Source organism: Canis lupus, chromosome 23 (assembly GCF_003254725.2).
Source record: "Canis lupus dingo isolate Sandy chromosome 23, ASM325472v2, whole genome shotgun sequence".
Taxonomy (NCBI): Eukaryota; Metazoa; Chordata; class Mammalia; order Carnivora; family Canidae; genus Canis; species Canis lupus.
In genome coordinates, this window is record NC_064265.1 from 51748079 (window position 1) to 51765219 (window position 17141).

General features: G+C 34.3%; 1 protein-coding gene across 1 annotated transcript in view; it reads left to right on the forward strand.

The window, feature by feature from the left end:
• RSRC1 (arginine and serine rich coiled-coil 1) overlaps positions 1-17141 on the forward strand; it is a 397789-nt gene that overhangs the window by 174041 nt on the left and 206607 nt on the right. Inside the window, exon 6 of the mRNA XM_049099884.1 lies at positions 7347-7383. Within this exon, the coding sequence (XP_048955841.1) occupies positions 7347-7383 (37 nt within the window). The remainder of the gene's footprint in view (positions 1-7346; positions 7384-17141) is intronic.

A 17141-nucleotide genomic window follows, 5' to 3' on the forward strand; every position in this document is an offset into this window, starting at 1 on the left:
CATGTTTTTAGATTTTTAGATTACCAATTTTTTCATTAATAACATTTGAAAAATAATATACACATGTAAAAATTTATCAATGATTTAGATGGGAGGTGTAGATACTTTTTAAATTTATAACTTAGGCTTTTATAAACTTTGCCATTATGTTAAAAAAAACCTCATGTAGATTTTTGTTTTGTGAAAGAGATGATACAGAATTAATTTTGATAAGAATCTCTTAACGGCAAACTGCAGCATAGTAATTCTTTAAAAGTGAATAATATACTTACTTCATGACAAAAAAAAACCTGTAAAATATTTTATTTAGGACTTACCTTGTTTTCCATAATTACTATGTGTGTGCACATTTTATATGGATTATATATATACATTACCTATTATAATATATTTAGTCTTTTATTTCTTAAAGACTTGGTCAGTGAAACGATACTTTAATACTATTTTGGTTGGTTACCTTCATTATGATTTCTGAGTATTTTGTAACTAAATACCCACTGGATTTTGGCTTGCTCTATGAAATGGCTTTATATTTCTTTTGTTATTTTTCTACTCTCCATCTAAAAGAGTCACTTTCTTTTTGAATGTCTTTTATTTATTTAATGTTTTTAAAATGTTACTTTTATAAGTAAGTCTATAATAGATTTCAGATATAATAAGGAATGGTAAGAAAAATCATTTACTGGGAGAAATAAGTAATTTTAAAAAAACTTAAGCTGGTATTTTACAAGTATACATGCAAAATATTGAGAATGAGGGAGAATGCATTCATCAGAAGGAACAGAGTTTTTTAAAAAAATAAATACTATTGTTAATTGTGACTCCTTAACCTGATTCCCTTAGACCATTTTAAAACCTGAATGATCACTTTACTGATCATATTGTTCCCATATTAAAAACAAAACAAAAAAAAAGAGATCTCGTCCTAGTGAGACTAGTTCTTAAAAATCTTAGTGTATTTGTTTGGAAATTTCCTAAGGGGATATAAGCTTTATCATAGCAACAGTTTCTGTATTTAGAACAGTCTTCCTTTGGCAAAATAATAAAATGTTTGCCACAAAGTTAAATTAGTATCCTTCTTTCTAAAATTTTTCTCACCTGCCATGTTCTGATTGATGTATGGCACCTTTCCCCTGGAAAAAGACCTAATATCGAGACTGACAGGTGCCACAAGGTTTATTTTAGGACAACCTCAGCCTTGTCCCAGTGAGTTTCAAAATGTCTGCCTCATCCATGGGAGCCACTGCATTTCCTGCTTTAGAGCCGCGTGTAATGCCAACATTACTATCTGTGCTGCCTCAACTACAAATTGGATGAACAGCCCGTGACACTTTTTCAATATTATTACATTAAACCAAGTGGATTTTGATTGATAACCTAATATTCAACTAATGCAAAACATCAATCATGGCAAGTATATTAATTATTTAATATTGCAGTCTAATTCAGAAATCGATGTGCTGCATGAGGGGAAGGGAAACTCATGGTTCCCAGAAGATTTAAGACAGGGAATGATTAAAAAAAGACCTGCTGTACTCCTGTGTGTTAGTTCGATACAAATCTTTATTCATTTGCCAATAATTTCTTCCCATTTTCCACTTCAAGACCATTTTATCAGTTTTGAGACCTATAATTGAATTAAGTCTGCTTTCAGCACAGGGCAAAAGGAGTTGCACAAATATTGATGAAGTCATGACAGGGACAACCCAAGAGACAGACCACTAAAGAGGACAGGCTTTATACCATTTGTTGCAAGATCCTTCTGTCAATGTCTTGGATCTTGCCACTCTATTTAAAAAAATTCATTAAGGCTTTTGGAACCACTTTAAGACTTTTGTATTTTAATGTCTGTTGTAATAATAGATTTTTATAGCACAGTATGGTGTATAGTGTTTACATTGTTCCTTCTTCATGTACATTATCTTGCTTCTTTTTTCATATCATTGACGGACAATCTTAGCTCAGAGTAGTTGGGTTATTACCAAGCTCATGCAACTGTTTTGTGTAGTGCAGCTTAAATTTGAGTTTAGGCATTGTGCTTCTAGAACCAGGGTTATGTATCATGCTGTCTTACGCAGTGTTTATGTACTCCTGATGCTGTAGTTGGGTTGTTTGGAGATGGCCCTTCTTCCTTGTCTTTCTGTCCAAAGTAAAACTAAAAAAAACTGATGTCCATGGAAAACTTGTTGAAACTTTGTCGTCTCCGTCTATGATACGTATTACATTTTGGGAATATGCAAACCTTCTGGATATAAATGAACATTTCTTGATCTATTGTATCTTTTACTAAAATATAATACCCTTTTTCATATATATCTCTCAAAAATATATATATATATTTTTTTTTTCTTTGGATGGAGGAGTGGCTTAAATATATTTTGTCATTTACCCACCCGGTTTTCTTTTGGTTCAAGTTTGCCTGGTTATATCTTTCACTATACCCTTTTTGGAAACTTTTCTGAATTCTTTTGTTTTATGTATCTCTTTATAAATGACACATTGCTGGATTTTGTTTCTTACCCAACCTAAGAATCTTCTGGCATTTTGATTCTGCATCACTGTGGTGAAATTTCTTTTTAGTTACTAATTACTTAGATTATAATAATTCCATTCTAAGTCCATCTGTATTGGCTTTATCTGATCCTGAATTTATTTCTCTTCTTATTGCATTACATTCCTCAGAACTTCTGTCAAATAATGTCTTTGGCCTGTGAATTTCCTGAGACCTTGTATGCTGAGAATTTATTTTTCCTTCAATTTAAATAATAGTTTACTAACTATATATAAAAATTCTAGGTTCAGAGTCCTTTTCCTTTAATACAATATCTTTAAAGTTATCTTATACCTTAACATTACTATTGAGAAGTTTGATGTCAGTGCTACTCCTCCCGTATGCAGGGGTATGCTTTTCTTTATGGAAGCTTTTAGCCTTTGCTCATGGTCTACAGCAGTCTTAGTTATCCTTATATTATGTGTTGTTGTGGATTTTCATTTAACTATCCTGTTCACTGCTCTGCATACCCTTTCAGTCTAAGATTTGAATAATTCTGTATCTGGGATTTTTTGTCATTATTTCTTCAGATATTTTTTCTCTTCTGTTTTGTCTTTGCTTTCCTTCTAGGGTTCCCATTATATAGATGTTCACAGTTCTGTTCCTCTTCTTAACTTTATCCCGTGTTTGTTCTGTCTTTTCATCCTTATACTATGCCTTCTGGGAGAGTTCCACCCAGTGTTCCAGCTCACCAATTTATTCTCAGTCTGTAGCTATTGTGCGTTCAGTTCATCCTCTGAGTTTTTTATTTCAAACTACTGTATTTTTAATACCGGCTATCTCGTATTGATTCCCCTTCATAGCTGGTTTTTTTGTATTAAATTTATAGAAATCTTTTATCTTTAAAGATGTTATTATGCTTATAGTATATTCTTGCTCAGTATATTCTTTTTGCTCTGGATGAAGTTGCTCCATTTGTTGTTTTGTTATTCCTGTGCTTATTCACCTCAGAGGTCTTAAAATTTTCCTGTGGACTTCTCTTTTATTTCTTTGCAACATTCGGCTGCCTTGGCTAGTAGCTTTAAGGAGAGGCATAAAAGTCTAGGATCTGGCTTACGCTTCTCTGGGATAATTTAAAAACTAGAGTGCAAAGCCTCTAGTGTTGTGCTCTGGCCTGAATCAACCACATTTTCCACTGTGTCCTCATACTCCTTCAAAACCATAAAACAAAGCGAAACAAAACAACCACGCACCACACGCGTACGAACGACTCCTAATACCACTCTCCCAAACTATCACTTGCCTTTGGAGTTTCCTTGCTCTTCGTGTGCTGTGGAGATAGAGTGGGGCTGTGTAGGACCACCCAGAGACCTGAATTGGTTGCTCCTGATTCTCCATCCAACCTTGTCTTCATGTTTAGGTGTCAGACCCTTACTAGTTGAATATACACTATGCAGGCACTGTGATGGATGCTGGGATATAAAAATTTTAAAGATGCAATCCACGTTCTCAAGGAATTTTCATTTTAGTGATGTCAGTGGGAAAGTAATTAGGTATTTATATAAAGTATGATAAATTATGTGAAGAGAACACATGGGAAGAGTTGATTAGTTCATTTGTGAGGACCAGAGAAGGTTTCCCTTCCTGTACGCAATGAGTCCTGAAGGATGTTTTGTTGTTGTGTTGTTGTTTTGTTTTGTTTTTGTTTATAAGTTAGATTACGAAAGACTAAAGGAGGCTGGGAGAAAGGAGCATGTCAGGTAGAGAGAGCGAGTGGTTCAGTGGTGAGGGAAGCCAGGTGAATAATTTCTTATGGCTCTTGCTGTCACAGTTTTGGCAATGTAGCTTTGGCAGGATAACAGAGGGAATGAGTAAACTGGCGTGTAGTAGGAGTTGATTTTGTAGTAGGAGTTGGAATTTGAAAAGGAAATGACATGATCAAGCTTACATTTTAGGAATATCTTGCTGTGTTATGGACATGAGGTGAGGCAGGAGCCATTGGGACCCATTAAGAGGCTTTACAGTAGCCTGGGAGAGAAAAGATGATGTCCTAAAATAAAGTAGTACCTGTGAGGATAGAAAGAAGTGGCTAACTCTAAATGATAATTAAGGATGTTGGGTAGCCAAGACTCTGTGATTGATGACATTTGTTTATGTTTGGTAGTAGAAGAAAGGGTATGCATCAAGGATGATGCCTAGTTTTCTTTCATGCATACCATTCAAAATGCCTATTTCCTAAATATCATTTAAAGAATCATTTGGAAATATAGCAAAGCAATAGTCTAATCAGCCTTTTTTGTTTTAAGAACAGATTGTTATCCTTAATTCCAAAATACAAATAGCTCAAGAAACTGGGAGATTTTCCCTAAGTTTGTGACAAACTAATTGACAGTAAAACTGACCTTGAAATGAAGTTACACATAGTCTTTGTTTATCCTATTTTGTATGGACATTCATGTTGCTTTCAGAATTATTGATGTGTATAATGATGAGATGCTGCTTCAAACCTTGTTGCCAGTGTTACATGACATACAGTATACTATACGTCTTATTACCTTTCTAGAATCTAAAATGCTCTGATGAAGCATGTCTGATTCCATGGTTTCAGATAGTAAATTATGATCTTGTACTTTGGGCATTTTTGTTCTTTTATATTGCAGTATTATTTTCTAATAAGAACCATTATGTGACATGTAGTGATGGGGGAAAAATGAAGTAGATTTGTATTATATAGTTCAACCTTTGAGGTAGAATGCCAAATGAAGGGACAAGATAGTATAGGATGCTTCTGTTTGGGTTTAAGAAAAAAATAGAGGAGGAGAAAGACACATACACACACAAACATACAGAATATCTTTAGAAGGACAAACAAAGAGCTAGTACCTGGTTGAGAACTGGGAGTCCGTGATGGTTGAGAACTGAGTAAGACTCAGTTTTACGGCAGGTGCACACACACATTGATTGCACTGTCAGATATTTCATTATGTGCATTATTTTTTTTGTTTACATTTTAAATTACACGGTGACTGTATGAGAACGCCCTTGTGAAAATGTAAAGATTTATTTGACTCCCAGTTCCAGCATTTGTAATAATAAAGTAAAAATTATTTATGTACCTGTTAACCTTGTCTCATTTCTTCTTACAGTTTATTCCTGTCAATTGTCATTAGGACTACATCCAGAGAATGAGTTTCAGAAATCCTTAAATTTTTAATTGTTGAATATATAGTATCACTAAGATTGTCAGAGGTAGAAAGTAGGGAAGAGAATGGTTAAAGATGAGTGCTAATCAGTAGATGTTGGAATTTATTCCCAGTGTGCCAATTGGGCAGTGAGAGCAAAAGTTGGAAGCCATGAATATAGTTTTCAGGCAGCAGATCTGAAGGGAAAACGATCGGGAAATTTGGAAAGATTGTATGGCAGGACAAAGGAAACAGAGAGAAGTATATTTTTGGCAGGGAGAATTGGAGACAGAAATAGAAGAGAAGTAAACTTGGGGCCCCTTTAGAGAAAGAAAGAGGTGTGAGAGAAAGATTAAACATCATGAATGCAATGCTGTTATTGGATGCTTCATAATTATTATCTGCAATGTAGTAGAAGTATATTTTCATGTTAAAAATACAAGGGGTGGTATTTATGATGGGATTAAAATACTACTTGGTCTGAGTGAGGAAATTCTAAGTCCATTTGTCACTACTAAATTAGTATAAACTAAAATCAGGGGGAAAAAACAACTAATTGCCGCATTTCACCAAATGTATGTTTAAATTATCTTTGTTACTGACACATTCATGTGTGTTTTTTGTTCCATCAGTGATCTTTTTTATAGTGAAAAACAAGAAGTTAAATACTTAAAATATATCATGATATTTGATGTTTGTGTCTTCTTTGGCGATGCTTTGTTCTTTAGTATTATAATTGTCTTAGGTCCTGATTTGTAGTGTGCACTAAATAAAATTAATGTCAAGCAAAAAATTCTTAAGATGTAGTTATTTAGATATGTAGCCACTGGGGCACCTGGGTGGCTCAGTGGTTGAGCGTCTGGCTTTGGCTCAAGGCATGAATCCGGGGTCCTGGGATCGAGTCCCACATCAGGCTCCCCAAAGGCAGCCTGTTCTCCCTCTGCCTATGTCTCTGCCTCTCTTTCTATGTCTCTCATGAAAAAAAAAAAATGTAGTCACAAATATATTCTTTATGTGTATATTTTTTATATAGAAATGCAATCGTTGGGCAAACCCAGTGGCTTAGAGGTTTGGCGCCGCCTTCAGCCCAGGGCATGATCCTGGGGACCCGGGATCAAGTCCCACGTTGGGCTCCCTGCGTGGAGCCCGCTTCTCCCTCTGCCTGTGTCTCTGCCTGTCTCTCTCCCTCTGTGTGTGTGTCTCTTATGAATAAATAAATAAAATCTTTAAAAAAATGCAATTGTTGGTGGATGGATTTTTAATAAAGCAAATATAGTAAAATGTCCATAGTAGAATCTAGATGATAGTATGAATATTTTTATAGTAAATTTTGGAGAAAACATAAATTCTAATGAAAAAGCTAATGTAAAATAAATAGATTGTGAATAGTAAAATAATAGTACTCAACTTCCTTTTGTTCTCTGCTGACTTAGAAAAATCTGAAACATTTTATTAGTGGAATCCCAATTTTAGTGGTAATATTATTAGATGTAAATGAATTATCTGTTTCCTTTTGATGAAAAATGTTCTGTCCTTAAAAACCATGTTATTGTGAACATTAGTGATGATATCTGAAAAAATTATAAGAATTTATAAAACATATTTGAGGTAAATGTAAATTATAGCAGGCAAGTGTTTAGCAACTATTTAGAACTTTTATTCTTCTATTTTAGGGAATCTGGAAACATCAAAGCTGGATTAGAACATCTGGTAAGTTCTAATTTTCTCTTGAACATTTGCATCATCTTTGATATCTGCATTCTAAATGAACACTTTTGAATGAGCTTTGAATACCTTGTATTGAGAAAGTCAACTATTTCCCAAAGGGTCAGCTTACTGTTATTATGTGAAGGCACTTACATTTTCATTTATCTTATCATTTCAAGGGAATTTAAAATTTTTTTAAAATTACTTTTTTTTTTTTTTGATGTAGAGATGAAATAAAATGGATGACAATCCTTGGATTGATGATTGCTTTAATTATAAACAAAAATGTTTGGTGTAGAATTTTTGGCATATCTTGATCTGACAAAAACAAGCTTGTGTTTTAAGAAAAACACAATCAAATATTGCATGCATAAATATGGTATGTTTTAGCAATTTAACGGCTTTGAAAGAAGGGCACAGCTTTGTTTTTCCTGATGTCTTAGCTTTATGAATAATGCATTGGTTTAAACTACATTCAGTTTTAGAATATAAAATAATTGAGATGCAAAATTTTTGGTTTAAGTAAACATTTTTAAAGTACAAATGAAATTCAAACTGACTTAACATTAAAATCTGTCCATTGATCAAAAAATTAGAAAAACTGTTCTGTTATACCAGGTCCAAAATTCATTTAGCTTCCTGCATTGAGTGTTCATTACAACATTAAGTAGTTCATTTAAACAAAGCATTATAAAGTCATGCTCTGGTTTCTGGTCAAATCCAAATGTTGAATAATTAATGATAGAGATTCTTTTGTAAATACAATCTAAGTACTTTTTTAATGCAAGACTTCATTCGTATATCATATTGTAGCTTTGTTAACTATTAATGTGCTTTTGTTTGCTTCCACAAAAGCAAACATTAGCAAGAAACAGCTTCACTTTGACTTATAGTAGTTTTAGAGTTGGAAGGGATTTTTGACTTTCCCTGTGATAGCTAAAGGAAACCCAGATTTTTAAAAAATGACCCTAAAAAGTATTAATTAATTATTAAAAAGCAATATGTAACAACCTAGTTAGAATATTTGAATATGTATTTGTCCTGATTAGAAGTAAATAAATAACATTGTTATTTCATTATTAGAAATTATTTCCTGAATCTGTTTGTCACTTCTTAGTGGTATATATATTTAGGACATATGGATATTAGAATAAAAATATTGCTCTAAAACATCAAATTCCAGTATCATTTGGGGACTTATAATAAGGAAGAACAGCTACCATTGTGCCAAAATTAGCTGTCGTTTATACTTATTTTTTTTATACTTATTTTATAAATTATTTATTAAAAAAGACTTCACTTTCACCTCCTTCATATTTCTCAGTAAGTAATAATTTTTAGTTTAAATTTCATATTTTTAATATTTATACTAGTATGAACTCCTATTTCATGCATTTATATTCTACTTATAATCTTATTCAGCACTGGTTTTCTTACTGCCTTGGGCTGCCAGGAAGGCTCCCCAAAGCAGGTGGCGCTCCAGACTGTCACTGCCCACTTTAGTCAGAGTAGTTGTACTTTTAGTTATTTCATAAACTTTTAAATTTCTAAAAGATGATTCTATTTGAAGAAAAATTTCCAACTAAAAACATTTATTAAACCTTTGATAAATCATAGCTACTTATTAAAGTCAGGAGTAATTGTTACTTATTCTTTTCTATTCTTGGACCCTAAATTATATTTCATTTTTATCTGGGTCATACACATCAAATATATTTCAAAGATAATGCATTTTAGGGATGAAGAAGCCAGGATGAGTACAACACGTAGGAAGAACTAGATGAGTTTAATGCATTTTATCTAGGTTGTTCAAAAGACTCTATAGGTTGACATTGTGAAATTGATCTACTGACTGAACTTTTAGCAATAATATGAGTACATAAATATATAACATAATATCCTCTGTATACACATGTACATATCATACTGCCTTGTGCACTACTGTCCAGTAAAGTCAGTGATGTTCTTCACAAGTGCCTAGAGGGAAGTGAACTCAAGAATTTATTGTTTGAGCATTAATGAAACCTATCTGTCTAGCAGCTGTGGGCTCCTTAGGTTTTTGTCTCTCCAGTTTCCAGCTGAGCAGATACTTCGAGCTCTTGCCTTCTAGCACATGTAGCCCTTCTTTGAATTGGCTGTGTAGCTAAAGACAATTAGAGTTATAGCTTCTAATAGATTGATCTTTAAAAATTTATGGTGTAAAATTAAGAACATCCCACACATGTGGAATTAATTTCTTCTTTGTGTATCCTTCAGTTTGTTTTTTCAAATTTACTTAAAGTGTCATAAAGAAGTGACATTGTTCTAAGAGCTGGTAAAAGCAAGTGTACATTTAAATGAGCTAAGAAAGAGGTGTCTGGCTGGCTCAGTCAATGGAGCCTGTGACTCTTGATCTCAGGGTTATAGGTTCAGGCCCCATTTTGAGTGTAGAGATTGCTTAAAATGAAAATCTTTTAAAAATAAAAGAAAATAAGCTAAGAAAAATGATATGCAGCATATTATACTTGCCACAAGGACACATTGACAGTTGCATTACCTTTGTGTTCTGTTCATGGACTGTTCTTGGTATATAGGTTATCTGTAGCCCTAGAAAGGAGAAGGCAGGTGTGCATAGCAAAAGAGTGGGATAAGTGGACTGTATTTCCCCTGAACCTCTTCAGGGGCTGATCTCATTTATTTGTCACAATCTCTCAAACTCTTGATTCAGCCTTTTTTTCTATCATTTCTTTTTTTCTAGGTTGCTACCTTTTCCTGGGAACTGCCCAGCATGTCATTCTTAACTTAAATTTTTTTACTATACTGCTCAATACTAATACTGTTTTATTTTTCTTTTCACAAACTTGTCTACTAGTCATAAAGTCTGTGTCTGTTCAGAGTTCTAAATAGGGTCTTTGAAGGTTGGTGCAGTATCATCCATGGGTGATTCTTGCCTGATGATCGTAAATGGAGATTTTCCAACTCTACCCCTCCCTCCTGGACTTAGTAGCCAGCAGTCTATTTTAAGGAAGAGCCCACCTTATTTATATTTTTAAATCTGTTTATTGTGAGCAAGTACTCATGAATCCATTACTTTCCTTATTTATTTTGATGCTCAAATTGTGCCCGATTTATCCAAGGAGTATCCTTTCAAGATGACTTTTGGCTTGTTTCTTCATACCCCATCTTTTTTTTTAAAGCACCTCATTCTCTGATACGACAAATGTTCCAGGCTCATTTGAAACCTTCCCTGCCCCGCTTGTGAAATCAGCTAGTTCGTCAAGTTATGCCATTTCATTTTAGAGAAAAATGGTATTTATGAATCAAGCTCTGGACTTGTGATAAATAAGTGAGTGGATAGGTAGGTAGGTAGATTCTTAGGTATTTTTAAGAAATTATGAGTCATACTAACACCTCCAATTTTAATCTAAACCAGAGTTCTTACTTGCTGTTCCTCATTTCACATTTGTATTTCCCTTCATTCAAAATGAGAACTGTGACTCCTTTTTTTTATTTATTTTTTATTTTTTTCAGAACTGTGACTCCTAACAACACCAGTACGTTTACCATTTACCCATTAATTATATAATACATGAGAAATAGTTTCACAGTTGCTACTACCATACCTTAGGAAAAATAAAACTTAATAAAAAGATTTCAAGATTTATTTCAAGAGTTCATTAATTTCAGGTTTATTTAAGAGTTCTCTTCCCCCTTGAGTGTACTTAGGTAATTCATTTGTAATATGTTTGCTTGCATGCATTTGTTTGTTTGAATCCAATTTTAGTTGCTTTTGTTGTCCCCATTCTTATAATGATTTAATTGTATGTCTGGATATCTGTATGTTAACATACTCCCAAAGTCAAAATATTATATATAATACATCTCTCAGAAATGTGTCATTCCCTTCCTTTCTAGCTTGTTCTCCTCTGTCCTTTGCAGGTAACCAATTTTATTAACTTCTGATTTATGCTTCCTCTGCATCTTATTGTAAAATTAAGCATATATGCATAAATATGTATATGTGTATATTATTACTATTTCCTCTATAAGATATAGCATATTATAAATATTTTTTGTACTTTACTTTTTTCTGTCTGGGAAATTACTCCCTAATTACTGTGTCATTATATTTATTGTGCTTCTTTCTTTCTTTGCCTGTGTCTTCTTTATTTAGGGTCTGAGATTTTAGCTGCTTGCATGCCTGCTACACTTTAATAGATGCTGGCAGAAGACCTAAGATTTCTGGTCAGAGACAAAGCTCTTTATTACTGACAGCACCAAAGGTAGCACTACGTGGTTATATGGGTTCCCTGTGACCCGCAGGTTCCAGGGGGTGATGCTGCATACTCAGTGGGTTTGTGTCACAGCTGTGGGACTCAGTTCTTTAAAGAGCTGACAGGGAATTGGCCCAAACTTTGCCCAAGAGAAGGATACTGTCTTTAGTATTCTAATTTGGTAACAAAACTGCCTTTTGGTCCAGGGCGCAATTCTTTATCCTCCCTCCAAGACTGTTTATATGTTTAAAAAGATAGTTCTGAAGAAAGGCTATTGGCTGATATAAGATATGCAGAACCTATGGAGAATTGTCTCCAAAGAGCTACTACTATTATTATTATTGTTATGAAGTTTGTGTTTTTGTTCTGGTGATTACCTAATTCATAATATTTTTTCTTCCTAATTGCTACTTCACTTGTTAAATGTCATTCCTCAGTTCCACGTGTTAACCTTCGTTATAGCCAGTGCTTCTATTGTACTTCGCTTTCCTCTTTTTTCCTCCCATTTCTTCTGATGTTCTTGTACTCTGTTGGGACATATGATGTTTACATACTAGTCTTCTATCCATGCTGTCACCATTTTTTTTGGAATCACCTTTAAAATTAACTACATTGGGACCCTGGGGTGGCTCAGTGGTTGAGCGTCTGGCTCCGGCCCAGGTCATTACCCCGGAGTCCTGGGATTGAGTCCTGCATCAGGCTTTTGCAGGGAGCCTGTTTCCCCTCTGCCTGGGTCTCTGCCCCCCTCTCTCTCTCTGCATCTCTCATAAATAAAAAAATAAAATCTTAAAAAAAATAAAATTAACTGTATTAAATATTTGCCATCACCTTGTTTGCTGATATTTCCTCACTGTCTCCTGTTTGTATAAAACTCATCCACTAGTATATTCCTCAGGACCACCTGCCATGTATGGTATTCCCTGAGATCTTGCACATTCCAAGTTGATTTTTTTTTTTATTTATTTATGATAGCCACACACACAGAGAGAGAGAGAGAGGCAGAGACACAGGCAGAGGGAGAAGCAGGCTCCATGCACCGGGAGTCTGACGCGGGACTCGATCCCAGGTCTCCAGGATCGCGCCCCGGGCCAAAGGCAGGCACCAAACCGCTGCGCCACCCAGGGATTCCCCCCAAGTTGATTTTTCTATAGTTTTGCTACTTGAAACAACTTGGCTGGACATAAAATCCTTGGCTTACATTTTTTTTCCCCTTGACTTGCTGGAAAATGTTATTCTGATCTTGATATTTGTGGCATTAGCCTTATTTTCTTACCCTTATGTATAATTAGATTTTTTTTTTGCCTTGAGACATTGCCATTTTTTAATTCTTATTTTACTTGGATGATTCTCAGATTTGGTTGTTTCTGACTATTTTTTGGGGGGATTGTTCATATGTAGACTTAAGTTTTCTCATTTCTGGAAAAATGTTTTTGGATTATAGTATTAATTAATGATTCTATTCCATTGTTTTGTTTTCTTCTTCAGAGACTCCAGTTACATCCATATCTATATAATTATATATAAAATCTTTCTCTCCTCATCTTCTATTTCATTCTCTGTTTTTGACCCTTTTTACTACTTTGTTTTCAAACAACTGAGAAGTAGTTTGCCTGGTTTCATTTAGTATTTCTTATTAAGTTTTCATTCAAATTTATTCTTCCTTGGATGTTATAATTTATTCTTCATTTCTAAAATATCTAAAATATTTTTTCTTCTATATCTCTTCTTATTTTTTTGACTATCTGATTCTAGGTTTTTTGTTTTTTGTTTTTTGTCCAAATAAGCCTTGTGCTTTGGGCTGTTTTGGAGGGGAGAATTTTCATCTCTTGAAATGTTTTGATTTGCATTTTCTGTTTATTACTTCTGACAGTAGCTTTATATGGGGGTGATTTTATTTCTTTCCCTCTTTCCTTCATTTCTTCTTTTATAAATTCCAGACATTTTGTAGACATAGTTCCTAGTTCAAGGGTTACCTGCTTCTGCAGTAAAGCATAAAGCAAATGAAGTTTCTTTAATGGACAATGGTGGATGTGGCAGGGATGAAGGAGTTGGCATTTCGTATTTCTGCATTTTAGTGTTGTATTTTGTTTTTCTGGAGATAATTTTTGTTTGTGCTTCTGGTTATGTATTAAACCTGTGACTACTCTCAGAGATGGGGAGGGCTCTATGAACATTCTTACCTCAAAGAGAAATTCATAATGAAAAATGTTAGAAATCAATGTTGAGCAGACCTTGAATCCTGAGTAGTCCTCCTGTGGGAATCCTACAGGAATTATCAGCAGAATTAAACATAAAACATCTCAAAGAGCTCAGTGCCCATATCCATTTAAAGACTTAGAGAAAATGAGTGAATACACTGCTTATAATGTTACGCTTTGTTAGATTTTATAATGAACTTAATTAATTAATACTTTTTATTTGATGAAGAATCATATGCAAATTAAAGACCTTTGGATAGGATGCCAGTAACACAGAATGGTTAAAGGAATGGAGGTGGGTAGTTATTATGCGGTGATGTTGCTCCTGACTTTTTTTTTTTTTAATCATGCTCTTAAGGTGTAGAAAACTAACTCTGAGTTCTCCTCTATTGTATCAAAGGGACTTGACTCCATATTTTTCTACCGTCTTATATTTTAAAATTCTTGAAAATGTAGTGAGTACTAACCCTTATTGAGCTACTAAATGGGAACTAAAACATTTACTTTTTTAGAGTATTTTTAATGTAGTCAAGTGGGATTTGGTGCATTTTAATTTTTATAATTATGAAAACATACAGGAGCTAGCGCCTTGCCATCTGATTACAGTACAGCTATTCTTTTATTAGCAAACTATAAAAATAATGCTGTCCTTTCCTCTTAGAAGAGAGATTGAGGCCAGAATATATTAGATTTGAGCTGTATGACAAATTGTCACTTTTTTAGGCCAAAATAGTTGGTGAGTTGTTTCCAACTTGAAAGAAGTACTGCTGTGCATGCCCCTTTGACAGGGAATGAAGTGAATATCCTGATCAGTATGATGTTTCTAAGGCTCCCCTTGTACACTTCTCTGAAAAGTCACATAATTGGAGGTGGGTTGGGGCGGGGAGGACATGTGATTTAGGTCAGTGCTTCACTCTCTTTAATGTGCTTATGAGTCACCGGGGGATGTTGTTTAAACTTGGGTTCTAATTCTCTGGGTCCAGGGTGGGACTTGAGATTCTTCATTTAGCAAGTTCCCAAGTGTGGCTAATGCTGCTGATCCAGCAACTTTGAGGCAAAAAGGTACATTGAAAGGTATTGACTCAAAAGACATGTGTCTTGGCTTTTAGAAGACAAGGTCTGCCTGTGATGAAGAATTGAGATGCACACCCATTGAGTATGGTTTTGTAGCCTATGAATGATTGGTTGGGTGTTCATACACCCAGACAGATGGACACTCCATAGGTTTTAGGACAAAAAATTCATCATCTAACTTTGCAAGAGTAACAGAGGGACCCTTTTTCCTCCTTTATTTGATTCCAGATGTTAAGTTGTATATTTCAGAGCTGAAGCTGGATGCTAGGACTAATAATACCTTGTTCAATCTTAGATGGAAAATCAAATAAGTGATGATAAATCTTTTAGTAAAAAAAATGTTACAAGTGTTTACAACTTTAAGTGGGATTTGCTTTCTATTAATAGTTGAATAGCAAAAGAACTCTGGAGCCATACCTGTGGGTTTTTCTCCCCACAGAGGTCTCATTTATGTTTCTTATATTGTATAACATTTGAGAGTGATGACCTACTTGTCCTTGTGGTCAGGTAACACAGTCTGACCATTTTAAGTGTTGAAAAGCAAGTGTCATTAATAGCTTGTTTAGCCCATCAGTGGTTTGTAGAATATAGTTGCTGCTTGCCAGAAATGTAGGCAGCCCATTGCTAGCTATTGCATGCTCATCAAGAACTCTACTGGCTCCTCTTTGTTTTAGCCTAATTTGCATAGAACTTGCGAATAAAGACTAAAACTTTTTTAACACAAGAATAAACATAATTAATGTAGTATTGTCATGCTTTTGAGGATTCAGTTGACAATACAGTATGAACTAGAAAATACGAACAGAAGTTATAAACCTTATTCTAAAATCACTTGTCTTTCATCTGTTACATTTTAAAATCTCTGTTTTAATATTTTCCCAGTGTGTTCTGAAAAAATGTTTTTGACATTTGTCTAAATGAGCTTGAGAATATAGTTATCTCAAAATGCACTGACATTACTCACATAGTCTATATATTTATTAAACACTGATGAAAAATATTTATTGCCTCGTATAAGGACTTCAGCATAACAGATCCCTTTCCTCCCAGCATTTTAATTTATTTTTCTCACCTAAGCCAATATATATTTGAGGTTTAGGGTAAATGTGCATATTAAAACCGACACTTTCCTCAAATTGTGATCATGAGATAAAACAGCATGAAGTTTTTCTTTTTGGAAGATCAATTTCATAAATCTTTCTTTCCTTTTAACAAAGAAGTGTACCTTATGAGTGTGTGCAAATTAAAATACCTTTACCGTGGATTAAATGTTAATGTCCTATTACTGTCATGATTTCTTAGGCAGTTTACAGGTCTTAAATCTGAGGACTGGCTCACATTCCAGTCAGAAACAGTACCATTGTCAGTGATCCATTGCTCTGACATGTTTTGGTCAGTTACAAGTTTATTAAAAATTGCTCCTTCGATGAATGATTAGTAAATATTACCGAGTTGTCCAAACAGCAGGAACTTGGGCCCTTTTCCTGTGCCCCTCCATCCCCTCTCTTCCAAAGAAAGATCCTTTTGTTGCATTTTTAAGACCTCGTGGTTCCAGGAGAAAATGGTGACCAGTTATTTAAAAAAAAAAAAAAAAAAAGATGACAAAGATGTCCTGCAATTTTCATGATTTTACTTCAGTCTCAGATTTATGTTTAGTCTAGATTAAATTCATTTTCAGAGTTTTATGCAAATGTGCTTATTAAAGCTTTATAGAATGTAACTAAATATTCTCAGTTCACTAAATCATGCCCCACCCCAACTTCCCGTTACACAAGAGTCCAAAAGTCAGGTCCTCCTGAAACCACCAGAATACCTGAATATTGTATTCTTGCTGTGTTTGTTTGATTGGTTTTTATACTATAGTTTAGGACACTATAGGTTCTGCTTCATTGCAGGAAAGGCCACAAGGTATCTGGTAGTTATTTCATGGCTTTCTCAGGATCTAATATCTGTAACTGCAGAGAGAGAGCTAGCAGCTCACAGGGTTGTTGTTTTCTGTTTCTCCCATCAAAGCATTAGGAGTTAAGACGGAGAATGTCTTTGCTACAGTGGAATCTTTGGCCATGCTCATTACCATTTGCTACAGAATCCTAACATCTGTATTTAACTTTAACATACACAGCCTATTTATTTTAGGAATAGCATAGCACAAGGAGTCAGGGGAATGTGCTTTTACTGTGTGACCTCCAGCAATGCATATAACCTCTCTGTTTCACTTCTTTCATTTTCTCTCTAT